The sequence below is a fragment of the Trichomycterus rosablanca genome, chromosome 12, assembly GCF_030014385.1.
Source record: "Trichomycterus rosablanca isolate fTriRos1 chromosome 12, fTriRos1.hap1, whole genome shotgun sequence".
Lineage (NCBI taxonomy): Eukaryota > Metazoa > Chordata > Actinopteri > Siluriformes > Trichomycteridae > Trichomycterus > Trichomycterus rosablanca.
In genome coordinates, this window is record NC_085999.1 from 10,047,598 (window position 1) to 10,065,578 (window position 17,981).

The window sequence follows — 17,981 nt, forward strand, 5'->3', positions numbered from 1 at the left end:
GTTAGATATGGTTTTGGAGTCACTGCAATCCGGCCCCTTTGCAGTTTGTGAGAAAGCGCGCGCACAAACCGCGTGAACAGCGCAGCGTGCTGAGACTGAACTGAGCGGCACTAAGACCCACCTGCACGCCAAACTAAACGGAGCAAGACGAGAACAGACGCTTCAGAAACTTATTATTGAAGGCGTAGTCAGAGCACAGCCAGGCGACCATTGCTTGTGGGTTGGTTAGAGGCGAACACACACAGTGCGCATGAGGACACACGCAGGACCAAACCCAGGATTTCAGTCCTCAACTGGATCCGCAAGCTGCGTCTTAAATCCACTGGGTTTGCGCATACTACAGCTGGAACGCAGAGAGCCCATAGTTCACCGCAGAGCCTGATGGATGTTCTCATCTCCACACACGTTTGTTGAAGGACTGCAACTCTGATCTGGAACTTTAAACTTAGGACTGGATGCTGGATTAAGGATCTGCGCTATTAGGTGGTAACAGATGAGCAACGCAGCGGCGGACCAGTGGACAAACTGGGGACTGAGTCTGGAGATAGTTCGACCTGCTTTGTTTCATTTAAATCACTATCATTCATCACAATGACACTGCTGAAGAGCCATGCGCCCTGACCTCCCAATTTCTACTTTATTTATCTGTAAGCTTTGTTTTGGCATGCACTAACTACACCTGCGGAGGGAACGGATCCGTATGGTAAAATCCACGTAAGTCTAGAGCTTTATTTCTTATAGATCATCCAATTCAAACATTATCAACAGATGCTAGAATAGTGGAGCTCTGACATTAAGGATTTACGCACCAAATTACGTAGACTGAATTTACTCAGTGTTTAGTTTTAATGTTTACTTTCACGGCGCGTAAATGTATCTATTCATTTTATTCATTTACTGATAATATCACCCTGAAACACTGGGTGCAAGTGGACATCACACACTCACATTTAATTAATCACTTACAAATTTAATACAACTAATCAATGTTGTTGTTTTCAATGCTTTGAGTATGGCTGAGAAAACCGGAGTACCCAAGTGAAAGCCACATGGACACAGAGGAAACATACGAAAACTCCGCACAGACAAAAGGCGAGGATCAACCCATGTTGCTGATCATGTTAACCTCATAAAACCTCAGATTTATTACAAAATTATTTAATTAAGCATTTGAGTCAATAATAATGTGCATTACTTGTATCCAAGTGCATTATGTATATGTATATGTATGTCTAAAAATGTTAGATAATGCAATTATATGACCACTTATGCAAAAAATCAAATACTGTATCAAAATAATATAATAATATTTTTTAATGAATATTTTTTAAAGTTCAAATAAAACACATTCAGAAAATGTGTTAATGTAGGAAACCTACAGGAAAAATACAGCAGCTTTACAGTAACACAATTATTAAAAAACTGATCCAATACATTGAGATATTTTTCCTAAAATCACCATATGGAGAAATAGAACAACACAAAGACGACATGAGATATTTCCAAGGTTAAATGAGTCAAAACTAACCTTTGGTGCAGTGTACATGTCCTTCTTGTACACTAGCCTTGCGTTTACCTTTTAAATTTCTTATTTTTTCTTTGCCATTACATACCCAGTTTCCATACTAGGCTGTTTTAGGGAGATTCTAGAGTACCCATGGGAGACACATGTAAACCTATAGTGACCTTAGACTCTGTATACCTACTGTGCCAGAGTTCTGCTGTTTTAATAACACCAACAACTGTTTTATCTTTATACATTATTCTCCTTCACACAAAATAGAGCTTTGTCACTGCAGAAAGACCCACTTGTAACAAAAGGAATCCAGTTTTAAGTAGAGAGCCAGGAATCCAACAGTACAGAGATATTAGGAAGTTCTCTATTTATTTTTCTGTTCTTAAAGGATGACCCCATGATGTTAATAAGCTTTAAAACTTGTGATAAATTATAAATCAATTAATTATATAATCAATAATGTATAGATTTTGCAATGTAGTCACTACTAGTTTTGTATTCAGTACTGTTCAATTATTAATACAACATTTCTGCTAAAAATATTAATGATTAATTCTCTTAAACTGACAAAAGTGAAAAGAGAATTTAATTGTTTTTACTGACTATTTTAATGGTATTTTGCGAATATAAGCAAATTTTTAATTTGAATTCTGCAGTGGATTCTAAAAAGGTTGGGACAGGTACATGTTTACCACTGTGTTACATCAACCTCCTATTCATTCCAATTTCAAATTGGTTGACAACCTAATTGCTGCAGTTTTGCCATTTTTTGCCATACCATGACAGATGTTGGCTTTCAAACCTTTTGTTGAAAATAGTCTGTGTGATCCCTTTCATCTTTGGCACAGAGAACTCAATGCTTGCTTTTCCCCAAACAGCTGAAATGTGGACTCATCTGACCATAGCACATTTCCATAATTTTCCGGTCCACCTTAGATGAGCTCAGGCCCTGAGAATTCTGCTTCGTTTCATCATAGAATGAATGTATGGCTTTCTATTTACATAATAGTGTTTCAGGTTGCATTTCTTTTTCCGAAGTGACAGTGGTTTTCCGAAGTACTCTTAAATCAAATGCCCTTTTTTATATCTAATCATGGCACCTGTTGCCAATTAACCAGATTTTTGTGGAATGTTGCAAAAGCGTACCTTTAAAATTGTATAAACTTTTTACTTTTATTTACGCCCCAGACCAAACATTTTGGAGTGTGTTGCAGGCATCAATTTCAACATTTACAAAATACAGTCATGTTGATCAGCCTAAACATTAACTGTAATTTCTTTGTACATTTGACAGCTAACAAAGGTTCAAGAGACTTAACAAATCACTGATTTTTCTTCTTATTGCATTTTATAAAATGTCAACTTTTCCAGAAATGCAGTTTGTAATTGCATGGTCGTCACACCTCACATTTTCTGGATGAAGAATTATCATGTGTAACATTAACACATGCATCAGCGCTGACTCCTCTATCTAGCAGTGCACACGCTGAGGGTAAATTTAGACTGACTGATCTGCCCAAGGATAAGAAAATGTGTGCAGACGATGAAGCACTTTTAAAGACGGCCTGGATAAGAATATCTGCCAAATGCTATAAATGTAACTTATAAAAAAGACCAATGGATTGTTATATTTTTAGTGCAAAAGTAGTATTAGAGGACTAGGTATTAAATGAGAAACCAGACTGATTCAATATTGGCATCCTCACAGTAACTAAGTTGACTCTCTGCACGCTTTTGTTGCCGAGTGTGACAACAATGTGCTTTACGCAAAATTGTTTTATTATGTTTATGCATAATCTGTGTAGTGTCTTGTCAGCATCTCATGCACACACAGACACACACACAGACACACACTGCCATCATAAAATCCAATCTAATACTTATCCAGTGTTGTGGACCAGTGTTGACCCAAATGCAAATTCACAGTATATGCTTTTGTGCATCCGGAATATTTATTCATTCATTTATTTTTTACCACCACTTAGTCCTGGTCAGGGTCGCGGTGGGTGCGATTCCTTGGGCGAAAGGCAGAAAACACTCCGGACAGGTCGCCAATTTATCACAGGGCACACACACACACTTAGCACAATTTTTAGTGGCTCCAATTGACCTGTGAGGCATGTCTTTAGACATTTAGACATTTAGCAGACGCTTTTATCTTTGCTTAGGGGCCCAACAGTGGCATCTTGGCAGTGGTGGGGCTTGAACCAGCAATCTTCTGATTACTAGTCCAGTACCTTAACCACTGAGCTACCACTGCCCTTAGACTTGTGGGAGAAGACCGGAGCACCAGGAGTAAACCCATGTAAACACAGGGACACCATGCAAACTCCACACAGAAAGGACCCACTGCACCACCGTGCCTCTCAATTCTCAAGTATAATGGCTTTAAAAGTGGTGCACTTAAGAAATTGAGACTTGAACTGTACACAGGAAGGACAAATCAAATACAGTGTATCACAAAAGTGAGTACACCCCTCACATTTCTGCAAATATTTTATTATATCTTTTCATGGGACAACACTATAGACATGAAACTTGGATATAACTTAGAGTAGTCAGTGTACAACTTGTATAGCAGTGTAGATTTACTGTCTTCTGAAAATAACTCAACACACAGCCATTAATGTCTAAATAGCTGGCAACATAAGTGAGTACACCCCACAGTGAACATGTCCAAATTGTGCCCAAAGTGTCAATATTTTGTGTGACCACCATTATTATCCAGCACTGCCTTAACCCTCCTGGGCATGGAATTCACCAGAGCTGCACAGGTTGCTACTGGAATCCTCTTCCACTCCTCCATGATGACATCACGGAGCTGGTGGATGTTAGACACCTTGAACTCCTCCACCTTCCACTTGAGGATGCGCCACAGGTGCTCAATTGGGTTTAGTCCATCACCTTTACCTTCAGCTTCCTCAGCAAGGCAGTTGTCATCTTGGAGGTTGTGTTTGGGGTCGTTATCCTGTTGGAAAACTGCCATGAGGCCCAGTTTTCGAAGGGAGGGGATCATGCTCTGTTTCAGAATGTCACAGTACATGTTGGAATTCATGTTTCCCTCAATGAACTGCAGCTCCCCAGTGCCAGCAACACTCATGCAGCCCAAGACCATGATGCTACCACCACCATGCTTGACTGTAGGCAAGATACAGTTGTCTTGGTACTTCTCACCAGGGCGCCGCCACACATGCTGGACACAAACAAGTTTATCTTGGTCTCGTCAGACCACAGGGCATTCCAGTAATCCATGTTCTTGGACTGCTTGTTTTCAGCAAACTGTTTGCTGGCTTTCTCGTGCGTCAGCTTCCTTCTGGGATGACGACCATGCAGACCGAGTTGATGCAGTGTGCGGCGTATGGTCTGAGCACTGACAGGCTGACCTCCCACGTCTTCAACCTTTGCAGCAATGCTGGCAGCACTCATGTGTCTATTTTTTAAAGCCAACCTCTGGATATGACGCCGAACACGTGGACTCAACTTCTTCGGTCGACCCTGGCGAAGCCTGTTCCGAGTGGAACCTGTCCTGGAAAACCGCTGTATGACCTTGGCCACCATGCTGTAGCTCAGTTTCAGGGTGTTAGCAATCTTCTTATAGCCCAGGCCATCTTTGTGGACAGCAACAATTCTATTTCTCACATCCTCAGAGAGTTCTTTGCCATGAGGTGCCATGTTGAATATCCAGTGGCCAGTATGAGAGAATTGTACCCAAAACACCAAATTTAACAGCCCTGCTCCCCATTTACACCTGGGACCTTGACACATGACACCAGGGAGGGACAACGACACATTTGGGCACAATTTGGACATGTTCACTGTGGGGTGTACTCACTTATGTTGCCAGCTATTTAGACATTAATGGCTGTGTGTTGAGTTATTTTCAGAAGACAGTAAATCTACACTGCTATACAAGCTGTACACTGACTACTCTAAGTTATATCCAAGTTTCATGTCTATAGTGTTGTCCCATGAAAAGATATAATGAAATATTTGCAGAAATGTGAGGGGTGTACTCACTTTTGTGATACACTGTAGCTATATAGAATGCTACACTGTTTTCTGGATGTTTTTAGACACTGTTTATCCTCGTATTAAAAGTGTAGGTGTATTAATGCAGAGACTTTTTAATAATGTTTTGAACTTTACTTTTACAGGCTAGCATGTCCGCACTTAGGAAGAAATTTGGTGACGACTACCAGATAGTAACCACCTCATCCAGCAACTCAGGCTTCGGACAGTCTGCTCCAGAGCGTAAGCGGAAACGACAGCGCTTTGTAGATAAAAACGGCCGCTGTAACGTCCAGCATGGCAACCTTGGAGGAGAGACCAGCCGCTACCTGTCTGATTTGTTCACAACTCTGGTCGACCTGAAATGGCGCTGGAACCTGTTTATCTTCATCCTCACCTACACAGTGGCCTGGCTTTTCATGGCTTCTATGTGGTGGCTGATTGCATATGCACGAGGGGACCTGAATCGTGCACATGATGATAAGTACACACCGTGTGTGGCCAACGTCTACAACTTCCCCTCAGCCTTTCTGTTCTTTATTGAGACTGAAGCCACCATTGGCTATGGCTACAGGTACATCACAGATAAGTGCCCCGAAGGTATTATCCTGTTCCTCTTGCAGTCTATTCTGGGCTCAATCGTGGATGCATTCCTTATAGGCTGCATGTTTATTAAGATGTCGCAGCCAAAGAAAAGAGCAGAGACACTTATGTTCAGCGAGCATGCAGCCATCTCTATGCGGGACGGAAAGCTCACACTTATGTTCAGAGTGGGCAACCTGCGCAACAGCCACATGGTCTCAGCTCAGATACGCTGCAAACTGCTCAAGGTAAGTGAGTTTCTGCCTGCCTTCTGCCTGCAGTAAAGATTCACAACAATCAAAATCAACAACAATGATATTTTCTACCATATTACTATCATAAATTATTATATCTTAACTGTCATTAGAAGTCATTAAACTTCTGCTTTATTGTGTACAATGTCAATGAACTGCATGACATTTTCAGTTGTAAGCTATAAAATACTGTCAAAAAAGCCTCTTATTAGATTTATAGTGTATGTATTTTTTATTTATCCCTATTTGTATTTTGTCTTTCAGTGCTGTTAAAAATAGTAATTAATATGGGTTTATCTGCTGTGGAGATTGGCAGGGGGCACGGGTTGCAGAATCATGCCCTCCTGCTATGTCATTATGTCTTTGTGTCTCATTAACATTAATTTGCTGCAGCTGGGAGAGCCTTTTATATGCCGGCTTCGTTGGCCAACTCGTGGCTGGCTGGTTGGCATTGCTCAGTGCGGTATCCTTGCCTTTTCGACTTCTGCAAGTTCTGTGAGACTGGTACTTCTTTTTTCCACCATTTTACAATGTGGGATTTTTTTATTTTTTCTTGGATCTCACCTGGTGTTGTTGTGCTTCTTGGTCTTTATGCATCCTTTTAACTGGAGTCTTACATACAGACCCATTGATAAAATGGACAGTGAGTGTAGAAACAAGGAGGTGGTCATAATGTTATGTCTGATCGGTGTATGTTTCCATGATCTTGGTCACCTTTTCTTTTTATTTGTGGCTTTTCAACCACAGTGTTGTTCTACTTGGATTAAGCATCTTGCATATCAGGTTCAATCTTTCTGGTTTCACAGGTACAAAGCTACACTTTCTGGTTCAGTGGCAAGCTGCAATATGCCCTGTTACATCTGTAGTAACTAGCTTTTTGGTATGTGGGTATTTCAAGGTCTCTCTTGGCAGAAATGTGTTTATCAAATCAATACAAAAATATTTAGTGAATTTTGCGCTCCTGTCTATAAATTAATCTGATGGTTGTGAATGGCCACAACGTAAGTCAGTACACATTCAGGTAGTATTTTAGTAGCTTATGTCAGTAATTATTGTTATCCAGTTGAATCGTTTTTATTAAATGTTTTAGTTTAGTTAAGACCACAGTGTTTATGAACATTTTTATTAACTGACTTAATTAATATACTTTAAACTTGAATGGAAAATGTGCTTAAATATTTTAGCAGATGAATTGGCTACTGTTTGTATATATGAGTGGATGTGAAGCCGAGTGGTGTATTTCCCACTCGGCTATTTTCTCACGCATTCACTGTTTCCACTTCACCCACTGTGGCTCTGAACAGAATAAAGCTCTCACCAAGATGAATGAATAAATAAACAAGACTGACAAATGCAAATTGTAAGCATCACGTCGTCTCGTGTTCTGTTTTTTTTTTTTTATCTCAAGCATAGCCAGTCATGTCAGTGTAGACACCGGCAGGCCTATCACACCACTGAGACTCGAACCCTGATCTTTGGGTAGTGGGCTAACGTAATAGACTGGTGCCCACCCATGCACCCAATTTGATTGTATTAAGGTCTTTTACCATTTACCTTGCATAATATTAAAAAGATTTAGGGACTCTGGAGAAAGCTCTGTGTGTCTGTGTTGGGCAAGACTGAAAACCATTGTTGAATGTGTATTCCTTTGACCTTTGAGCCCTCAGGTGGCATTATATAAGAAACCGTCATGCTACCGAGGAATATAAGAGTACTTTGGAAAAATATCATCACTTAGCACAGTCCACCACTGCATCAAGAAGAACAACATGAAACTCATGCTTTACTTCTATGCAGAAACACCACCAAGTTCTTTGGGCCCGAACTTATTTTAGATGGACCATTTTTTATCATGTTTTGTGATAAAAAAGTCAAATTTTTCATACCAGAGCCAAATGACCATCCACGCTGTTATCAGCAAAAGGTGCAAAATCCAAAATCTGTTTTGGTATTGGGGTGCATCAGTGTCCACGACGGGAGTGGCATGTGTATGTGTGAAGATATCATTAACATGCAGGCTTATATTTGGAATTTAATGAGAAATATACTGACACCAAGGGGACATTTTTTTCTGAGAAGTCCATGGTTATTTCATTCTGCATTTTAGACACAGGGTGTGTGTGCTCGACTGACCTGTTTGCAGTCCAGTCCTATTTCCTATTGAATATGTATGACACACTATGAAGAGAAGAATCTGACTATGACAACCATGGAGTGTTGAGCAGCTGAAGTCTTGTATTTAGCAAGAATGGGTAAAAATTGGGGAAAATGCTAGCAAAACTGCAACAAATCATTTTTTTATGTCAGAGTAATACGTTCTTATTGAGGAATACTGTGTTGCCTTTATGCAAGATGTAGCAGAACCCATGTGTTTAAAAAAGTTACACTTCAGTCCACAGAACATTATCCCAAAAGGCTTGGGGGGCATCAGTGTTATTTGACAAATGTTTCCCTTGGACGGCAGTAATTTTGGCTTTGCAACTCTCTTATGGATAACAATTTAGCCCAGACTCCTGACATTATTTAAGGAAAACAAGGCCTGCAGTTCGTTTAAATGCTTGTTTTTTTTGTTACTTCCTAGATGAGCTGTTAATGGTATTTAATCAGGACATAGTGTACTGCTTGTAGACACCATTAAGCCAACTTCACATTGTTAAAAATGGTTCTGTTATTCTATTAGGCATGTTTAGATTTATCATTGCCGGTACCTCTTATTCATTTTGTTGTTTATCCCTTTAACTTAAACTCATGCTAAATGAGCCCAAAAACTTTCTGAACTTTAGTTGGAGTTAAAGTCTTGCTAGCTTTTCTGTGATTGATTGTCTACATTGATTGCTTCAGAAAATGCACTGTTCTAGCTAAAGCCCAGTAATTGTCCATGTCTTTGTCTTCCTGCATCTCTCTTATTCTGCTTTTTCGGCTTATTCGTCTTTTTTAGTCTCGGCAGACCCCTGAGGGTGAGTTTCTTCCTCTGGATCAGCTGGAGCTGGATGTGGGTTTCAGCACTGGGGCTGATCAGCTTTTTCTCGTGTCTCCTCTCACCATCTGCCATGTGATTGACAGTAAAAGCCCCTTCTATGAGCTCTCGCAGCGCTCCATGCAGACTGAGCAGTTTGAGATTGTGGTCATCCTGGAAGGAATTGTGGAAACTACAGGTAAGAACTTGTCTCTCAAATTTAGCACTTACAAAATGTGAGCAGTGCCTATAAACACTATTCATACAATAAAGGGTTTCAAAATTCACATTTACTTTACATTTACCACAACAGTTTGACTTTTTATCATTTTATTATTACATGGTGCCACATAATACCTTGCAGCTTTTTCCCCTGGCTTAAAAATATGGGGTCAATCAAGATGCATCTGCAGTGTCAACAGATCAGTGTCACCAATCACCAATGATTCTAAATGACTGCTAACATCTTTACTGCCAAAAATCCATTAATACAAGGTGGTGACATGCATTAACAATTTAAGTTCCTTTGGTTTATTTAGACAACCTGTCATGTCAGTCAAAATCATATCAATTCCATCCTAAAATAGGGCAGAAAATTTATTGGAAAATGTGCTTATTTTTATTTGATATGGATTGTGCATTAAACCCATTTTACTCTCAGAACTAGCTATATTAGATTGGTCAATTTCTGGATACAACAAGGTAAAATGATCCACTACTGAAATAGCAAAATGTGTGCTAATGTTCTAATGTTGGTTATGATGAGTTCTTATATATAGTTATTATGGTAAATGAAAAGACCGCTGTTAATGGCAAATCAAGTCAAGACTCAGACATTAAAGCTTTAATTAGGCTGTATGACATGTAACCTAGTTTATCACCATCTGGGTAGTTACATACAGTTAAGTACTGTTTACTTTAATGTCACTGTAGCGTTAAAAAACCTGCTTTCACTAGTTCTCTAGACAAAAGTTTAAACATAAGGGGCTGTATTTTCCTCATTATTTTTTAATAGCTTAATCCGTAATGGGTAATTGTAAAGCGTTATCAAACCAATAGGGAATATAGGAGGTAAATCTTGAGATGGCAGAGGGACATGGAGGATTTCCAGTTAAAGATTCATGCATTTATATGAGGTTATATATAGAGATATGCTCTTAGTTTATTTTTAGTAGTTTCTTGGGTATTAAAACATCGTTCTGGCTTTTACTGGATCGGATTGATTGACCAGGTTGAAACTGGCTGTGTAAACGTAATATTCAGGTTAAATATCTCTGACCGATAGAATCGCCCCACTGGTTAAACTAGCTCTATATTGAAATTAGCATAAAGCTTTGGAATTATCCTCTAAACTAACAGATTTAACCTTTAAAAAGAACTGGTCAATACATCTTTAAACTCTGTTGTTAAATGTCATTATTTGTAATAATACTACCTGATTTAGGCTGATATTTGCTTTCAGAAAAAGCAAAGGAGCACAGTTAAATAGTAGAATAATTATTATATCAATAGTGGCATCCACACATATGCGATAAATATGTCTACATTCTCTTCATCTGTACCTATGTGGGCCAGTGATAGCTCAGTGGTTAAGGTACTGGACTAGTAAACACAAGGTTGCCGGTTCAAGCCCCACCACCACCAAGTTGCCACTGTTGGGTCCCTGAGCAAGGCCCTTAACCCTCAATTGCTCATTGTGTTCAGCTCATTGTGTAAGTCGCTTTGGATAAAAGCGTCTGCTGAAAAATGTAAATGTAAAAACCTATGAACAATAATATCGTGATTTTTACATGTGGGTTTTTTTACATGTCCATTTTCTTTCCTTGTGTGCTGCATTTCCAGTATATCACAAGCAGCTGAAAAAGGTTGACATAACGTACGGTATATTTTGTTTCTGAGTTAAACGTATGTATGTTTATAAACTGGTGCTCTAAATCTAACAAGTTTGGCAAATGTATATTGTCAAGCTGTAGTAAATTTGAATAAGAGCTAGGGTTATCTAGTCTACAAGTAGATTAATCATTTGTAGCATTTATTTATTTAATTTTTTTTGGTGCATTTTCTCCCCTTTTTCTCCCTTTTAGCGCGTCCAATTTGCCCAATTTCATCATGCTTCCTCTCCGGCTATGCCGATCCCTGCTCTGACCGAGGAGCTCGAAGCTAACCCACGTTCCCTCCGACACATGGGCAGCAAGCCGTATGCTTCTTATCACCCACACATTGATGAGTGTTGTGCCACCTAGCGTTGTGTACGGAGAGACACACCCTAAGAGCACTCTTTCCTCATCTCTGTGTAGGCGCCTCTAATCAGCCAGCAGAACAACAGCCCAATTGTTGTTCACGTGGCTGCTCAGCCTCAGCCGGCAAGGCAGAGCTGAGATTGCTCTGGTTGCAGCATGTGTTTTTACCGCTGCTCCACCTGAGTGGCCATTTGTAGCATTTAAGATGAATTTCTACTTACTTATTACTTATTAGAATCCAGTTTAAAACAAATGTTTACAAGTATATATTTTATTATTTTCTTTTGATTTATTTAAGCATTTTACAATGCTCTTGTTTTGTTTGTTTGTTTATTAGGATTTTAATGTCATGTTTTTACACTTTGGTTACATTCATGACAGGAACGGTAGTTACTTATACATATAAGGTTAATCAGTTCACAAGGTTATATCAAACATAGTCATGGACAATTTAGTGTCTCCAATTCACCTCACTTGCATTTCTTTGGACTGTGGGAGGAAACCGGAGCACCCGGAGGAAACCCACGCGGACATGGGGAGAACATGCAAACTCCACACAGAAAGGACCCGGACCGCCTGACCTGGGGATCGAACCCAGGACCTTCTTGCTGTGAGGCGACAGTGCTACCCACATAGCCACCGTGCCGCCCAAAGCTCTTGTTAGTAGCTCTAAAGGTTTTACCTTTGTTCTTCGTCTCCAGACATTTGAAGTTCCATTCACTTGACCAAACAGGTGAATATGCAATAGCTTACACAATTAACACTGTGAAGAAAAAAAGAAATTATGTATTCGATTCTATATAAATCATGGCAAAAGTTAATAAAACTAATTTAAGCCGCTCAGGTGGCGCAGCGGTAAAACACGCTAGCACACCAGAGCTAACATTTTGAACTCATCGGTTCGAAACTCAGCTCTGCCATCCTATCAGATTGGCTGTTGTTCATACAGGGTGGGAACCGGATAGGGACCTCATAACTGATGCAATTACGACCTCTGCTGGCTGATTGATGGTGCCTGCACAGAGTCAACAAAGAATGCGTTGATCAAGGTGTTACTCTCTGTACACAAAGCTGATCCGCATATGAACTTGCTTTGTGCAGGTGATAAGATGCAGTCGGCTACTGCACATGTGTCAGAGGGGTCTTGCTCACCTCAATCAGAGGTGGAAATCAGCATTAGTAGAGAGGAAGCGTAATGCAATCGGGTTATTGGATACGACTAGATTGGGAGGAAAATTGGGGAAAATGCAAAAAAAAAAAAAAAATAGTCTTCAAACTTTTGCAGGAGACTGTACATGTTCAGATCAAATCCGCAACAGCAGTTTATGTACCACGATTTTTACTTTGTTCATTTGCTCATTAAGAAATGTAAAAACAGTTGCTCTGTTTCCACAGCAACCTCTTTCTTCATACCCCCTCCTTTTGTTCTTCAGGGTTTTGCACAGCAGTTGAATTTCGGATTATTTTTAAACCCTGCAAAGTGTGCGTGAAGCTTTTTGCTATGGCTTTGCAGTGGCCAGGCCCTACAGCAAAGGGAGAAAAAGTTTGTGTTTCATTTAAAAATAAATAGGCAATGCACAATAGCTGCTGACTTTGTAGTAAGGTTTTCAGTTCAGTCTTGATGCTGTTTTTTGTTATTAGATCACACGAGCATCATTTTTATTTACTGTCATTTTTATTTGATGAATAGTTATCATGATAAAATAATGACCTCTATTTCACGTAATTTTACCACTGTCTACGTTTATACAAAATTATAGCTTTTTATGTTCAGTATACCAAATAGTTTTGTTGTTTTTCAACCCAGTGCAGTAATTGACAGCCCATTTTGAAGCATATGGTTTTGAGATTTGATGCATGCAGATGTGAGGGTCATTTTGGGAACACCAGCTGTACCAAAAAAACATGAATTCTAATTGTAAGCACTGCTGTGCTGCTTCTGGGCATTAACCATGTTGCACCCAGTGTGCTACAGAATGATATTCTGGTTTTCCCCACCTCCTCCAATGTATTATGCATCAATGCATTATAGTCTCAGATAAAAGAAATGAACATTTTCACAGTAGTGAAATTCCACCCTCAGCTGAAGTGCAAAGTGTAGAGACATGTTTATATGATGCTACAAAGGATTAAACTGATTTAGTAAACTGAGATGATAGAGTTAATAGAACTCGGATTATAAAAAATAAACATTAACAGCTAAATTAGTGATTGATTGTAAAGAGGCTGAGAATTACTTTTCATTTTTGTTAACATAGCTTTTAACAAACTGTATCAGGACTTCTGCTTCAGCAGGAATAAAGATAATACACCGATCAGCCATAACATTAAAACCACCTCCTTGTTTCTACACTCACTGTCCATTTTATCAGCTCCACTTACCATATAGGAGCACTTTGTAGTTCTACAATTACTGACTGTAGTCCATCTGTTTCTCTGCATGCTTTGTTAGCCCCCTTTCATGCTGTTCTTCAATGGTCAGGACTCTCCCAGGACCACTACAGAGCAGGTATTATTGTGACATGGTGGTTGTGTGTTAGTGTGTGTTGTGCTGGTATGAGTGGATCAGACACAGCAGTGCTGATTGAGTTTTTAAACACCTCACTGTCACTGCTGGACTGAGAATAGTCCACCAAACAAAAATATCCAGCAAACAGCACCCCGTGGGCAGCGTCTTGTGACCACTGATGAAGGTCTAGAAGATGACCAACTCAAACAGCAGCAATAGATGAGCGATCGTCTCTGACTTTACATCTACAAGGTGGACCAACTAGGTAGGAGGGTCTAATAGAGTGGACAGTGAGTGGACACGGTATTTAAAAACTCCAGCAGCGCTGCTGTGTCTGATCCACTCATACCAGCACAACACACACTAACACACCACCACCATGTCAGTGTCACTGCAGTGCTGAGAATGATCCACCACCTAAATAATACCTGCTCTGTGGTGGTCCTGTGGGGGTCCTGACCATTGAAGAACAGGGTAAAAGCAGGCTAAAACAGTATGTAGAGAAACATATGGACTACAGTCAGTAATTGTAGAACTACAAAGTGCTCCTATATGGTCAGTGGAGCTGATAAAATGGACAGTGAGTGTAGAAACGAGGAGGTGGTTTTAATGTTATGGCTGATCAATGTACATCACAATGTATCTCCTCAGTAAGCAGAAATGAACTACATGCATGTTAATAGTAATCATTCATTCATTCATTAATTGTCTGCTTTACCACTGGTCTACTTTATCCTGGTCAGGGTTGTGGTGGGTCTGATTCATTGGGTGAAAGGTAGGAATGCACAGGGCATACATACACACGCTCACACTTATGATCCAGTTGGCCTGACTGCATGTCTTTGGGCTTGTGGAGGCAATATTATGAATTATGAATATTTTATTTTATGAAGTGTGGGGAGAGCCACAAAGATATAACAGTAAAAGTAATCATCAGAAATAAAGTCAAATTCATTAGTATTCATAATTTATTTAAAATTAAAATCATGCTTTATATAAAAGAAAAATCATATTAAAACAATCTTGATGCAGAAAGGTTAGGCAGTCAGTACTATGACACTGCACCAGGCTCTTGTAGATCGGGGTTCAATCTCACATGCAGTCACTTTCTGTGAGGACTATGGATGTCCTCCCAATTCTCACATTGGTTTCCTCTAGGTGCGATGATCTCTTTTTAAGTTCCAAAGGATGGAAAAGGTGAATTCTTTTTTAACAGGTCATTTTAAAGTATAAGAAAGTACGTTTGCAAGACACAATAGAAATTTTCATTGGAACCATTTTTGTGAGATGAGCTTTTTACAAACAAACATAACAAAAGGATGCATGTCACAACAGGAAAACCAAGTCAAGCCAAATTTATTTGTATTCATAATTTATTTTATAATGAAATCATGCTGTGTTTAGATTTAATATATGTATTTTATATGGCTGGGAAAACTTTAAACGGTTTGGCCATATAGATCAGTGGTTTGTCTGGCACAAGAAAGGTGAAGTCTATGGCCAGAAGAATACTGTCCCCACAGTCAAGCATAGAGGTGAGTCAGTGATGATATCAGTCTTGATTGTAAGACTGGCATCATGGATTCACAGAAATACCAAGGCATTTTGAGAAGGGATTGTGATGCCTTCTGTGCTAAAATTGAACCTTGGTAATGCTCGGACTTTCCAGCAAGACATTTACATTTTCAGCATTTAGCGGACGCTTTTATCCAAAGCGACTTACATGCAGTGACAGTATACAGTCTAAGCAATTGAGGGTTAAGGGCCTTGCTCAAGGGCCCAACAGTGACAACCTGGCAGTGGTGGGGCTTGAACCAGTGACCTTTTGATTACTAGTCCAGTACCTTAACCACTAGGCTACAACTGACGGTGATCCCAGGCACAGTTCCAGGTCAACCAAAGCTTGGTTAAGGAATCAGTCCTGAAATATCCTGTATGTATTTTAGTTACCAGATTTCAAATATATAGAAAATTATTTTGGGATTTAAAGAAAGTTATTATGACAAGTTCTTCATGTTGTTGGTCCTGGTTCTCACCTACCTCTAAAATTAATTCCTTCAGAAGGTAGATTGGCTGCTCGAAGTAGCCTCTTTGTGTATGTTGATGAATGTTTGACTGTGTCTTGGACACTTACCAGGATGAAGCTGTTAATATATGCTTGTAAGAAGTATAGTGTGCCTATGTAATGTCTATTCTGGGAGATCATTAACCATATGTTTTTTTGTTCTGCTCTCAGAAGATGGTGTGAACTGTAACATTAGGTGACAGTGTAAACACCTTGGAACCTGAGAATTAGTATCATTGCACCTTTTCTTATCTGCAGTAAATTGATTAACTATTTAATTGTTCGAAGGTGTTTTAAAGACTAGATCTTCATATTTCACTTTATTTTAAGTTGTTAGTTTAAATGTAGTGGAGAGTTTTTGTTAATTATGTCTAAATTAGGTGCAGCCACTGCAGATTTTCATGACATTCAGTTCAACTGAAAATGACTTTCAAAATTCAGCCGCCTCATACCCACATGACTCAGACAGAAGAGGGTGGGAGAGTCCACGACAGCAGGACCTCTGATGTGGTCTGATAATGATTCCAGTACAGGTGTAAGAGCTAGAACAGATGGCAACATGATCACTTTGGAGAGAGACGGAACATATTGCCAGATTTCAAGTTCAGTTACTAACAACATAGGCACAAGTTTCCAGAGGTCTGAGAGAGCATAACCAACCCTTTTCTGTGGGTGAGAGGGATAGCATTTCTATCTCTGCAGCTCATTTATCTGTGAGGTCAAGAATTTGGCAGTTAGCTGTTTTGCCAAGTGTGGTAATCTACCCATTTCTTGACAAAAGAAAGTAACAGGCTTTATATGTTAACCCAGACCATTGTAGATTTCCTGTTAGTGAGCATTTCAGTCATGCTTAGATCATATAATTTTTTGTAAATTCAGAAATGCCCATCACTAAAATTAAAAGTAAATTTACCTAGTAAAAATCCAGACCATTATAAATATATTGTCAGTAACACTAATACCACTGTTTTAGAGCTAAAAATCTTGATGCAGAAAAGTTAGGCAGTCGGTACCTTGACATAGCACCAGGCTCTTGTAGACCGGGGTTCAATCTCACCTGCAGTCACTTTCTGTGAGGACTATGGATGTTCTCCTAATACTTACATTGGTTTCCTCTAGGTGCGATGATCTCATTTTAACTTCCAAAGGATGCAAAAGGTGGATTTCCAGCTTAGTGGCTTAATGGTTCTTCTTTAACAGGTCTTCTTAAAGTATAAGCGAGTATGTTTGATAGACACTAGGAATTATTATTGGAACCATTTTTTTTGTCAGATGAGCTTTTTACAAACAAACATAAGAAAATGATGGTTATAAAGAAGAACCTTATACTTATATGTATAGTCATAAAGCTGTGATGTTTTAGGGATGTTTTTCATCCATGGGCACCTAAAAAATTGATGCATGACATTGTGGACTTCATAAAGTTTCAAAATAGTTTGATTACATAATCAAGCTTTAGTCATTGCCACCCCAATCTTGTGATCTGAAGCGCTTTGATGTCTCATGTACCATTCTGTGATGCACCCCATACAGGGTTTATTCTTTTGTTGTGCCTAGGGTTTCTGAATGGCACAAAACCCACTGTGATTAGGATGAAGTGGTATTATACAGTGGAGCCAAAAAGTATTTAGTCAGCCACTGATTGTGCAAGTTCTCCTACTTAGAAAGATGAGAGAGGTCTGTAATTTTCATCATAGGTACACTTCAACTATGAGAGACAAAATTAGAAAAAAAAAATCCAGGAAATCACATTGTAGGATTTTTAAAGAATTTATTTGTAGATTATGGTGGAAAATAAGTATTTGGTCAATAACAAAAGTTCAGCTCAATACCTTGTAACATAACCTTTGT

The 17,981-nt window shown here is 39.3% G+C and overlaps 1 protein-coding gene across 1 annotated transcript in view; it reads left to right on the plus strand.

Moving 5' to 3' along the window:
- The first annotated feature begins 631 nt into the window (after positions 1-631).
- Positions 632-17,981, plus strand: part of kcnj3a (potassium inwardly rectifying channel subfamily J member 3a) — a 38,337-nt gene continuing 20,987 nt past the window's right edge. Inside the window, exons 1-3 of the mRNA XM_063005441.1 lie at positions 632-714; positions 5,671-6,354; positions 9,299-9,515. Of these exons, the coding sequence (XP_062861511.1) occupies positions 5,677-6,354; positions 9,299-9,515 (895 nt within the window). The 5' untranslated portion in view covers positions 632-714; positions 5,671-5,676. The remainder of the gene's footprint in view (positions 715-5,670; positions 6,355-9,298; positions 9,516-17,981) is intronic.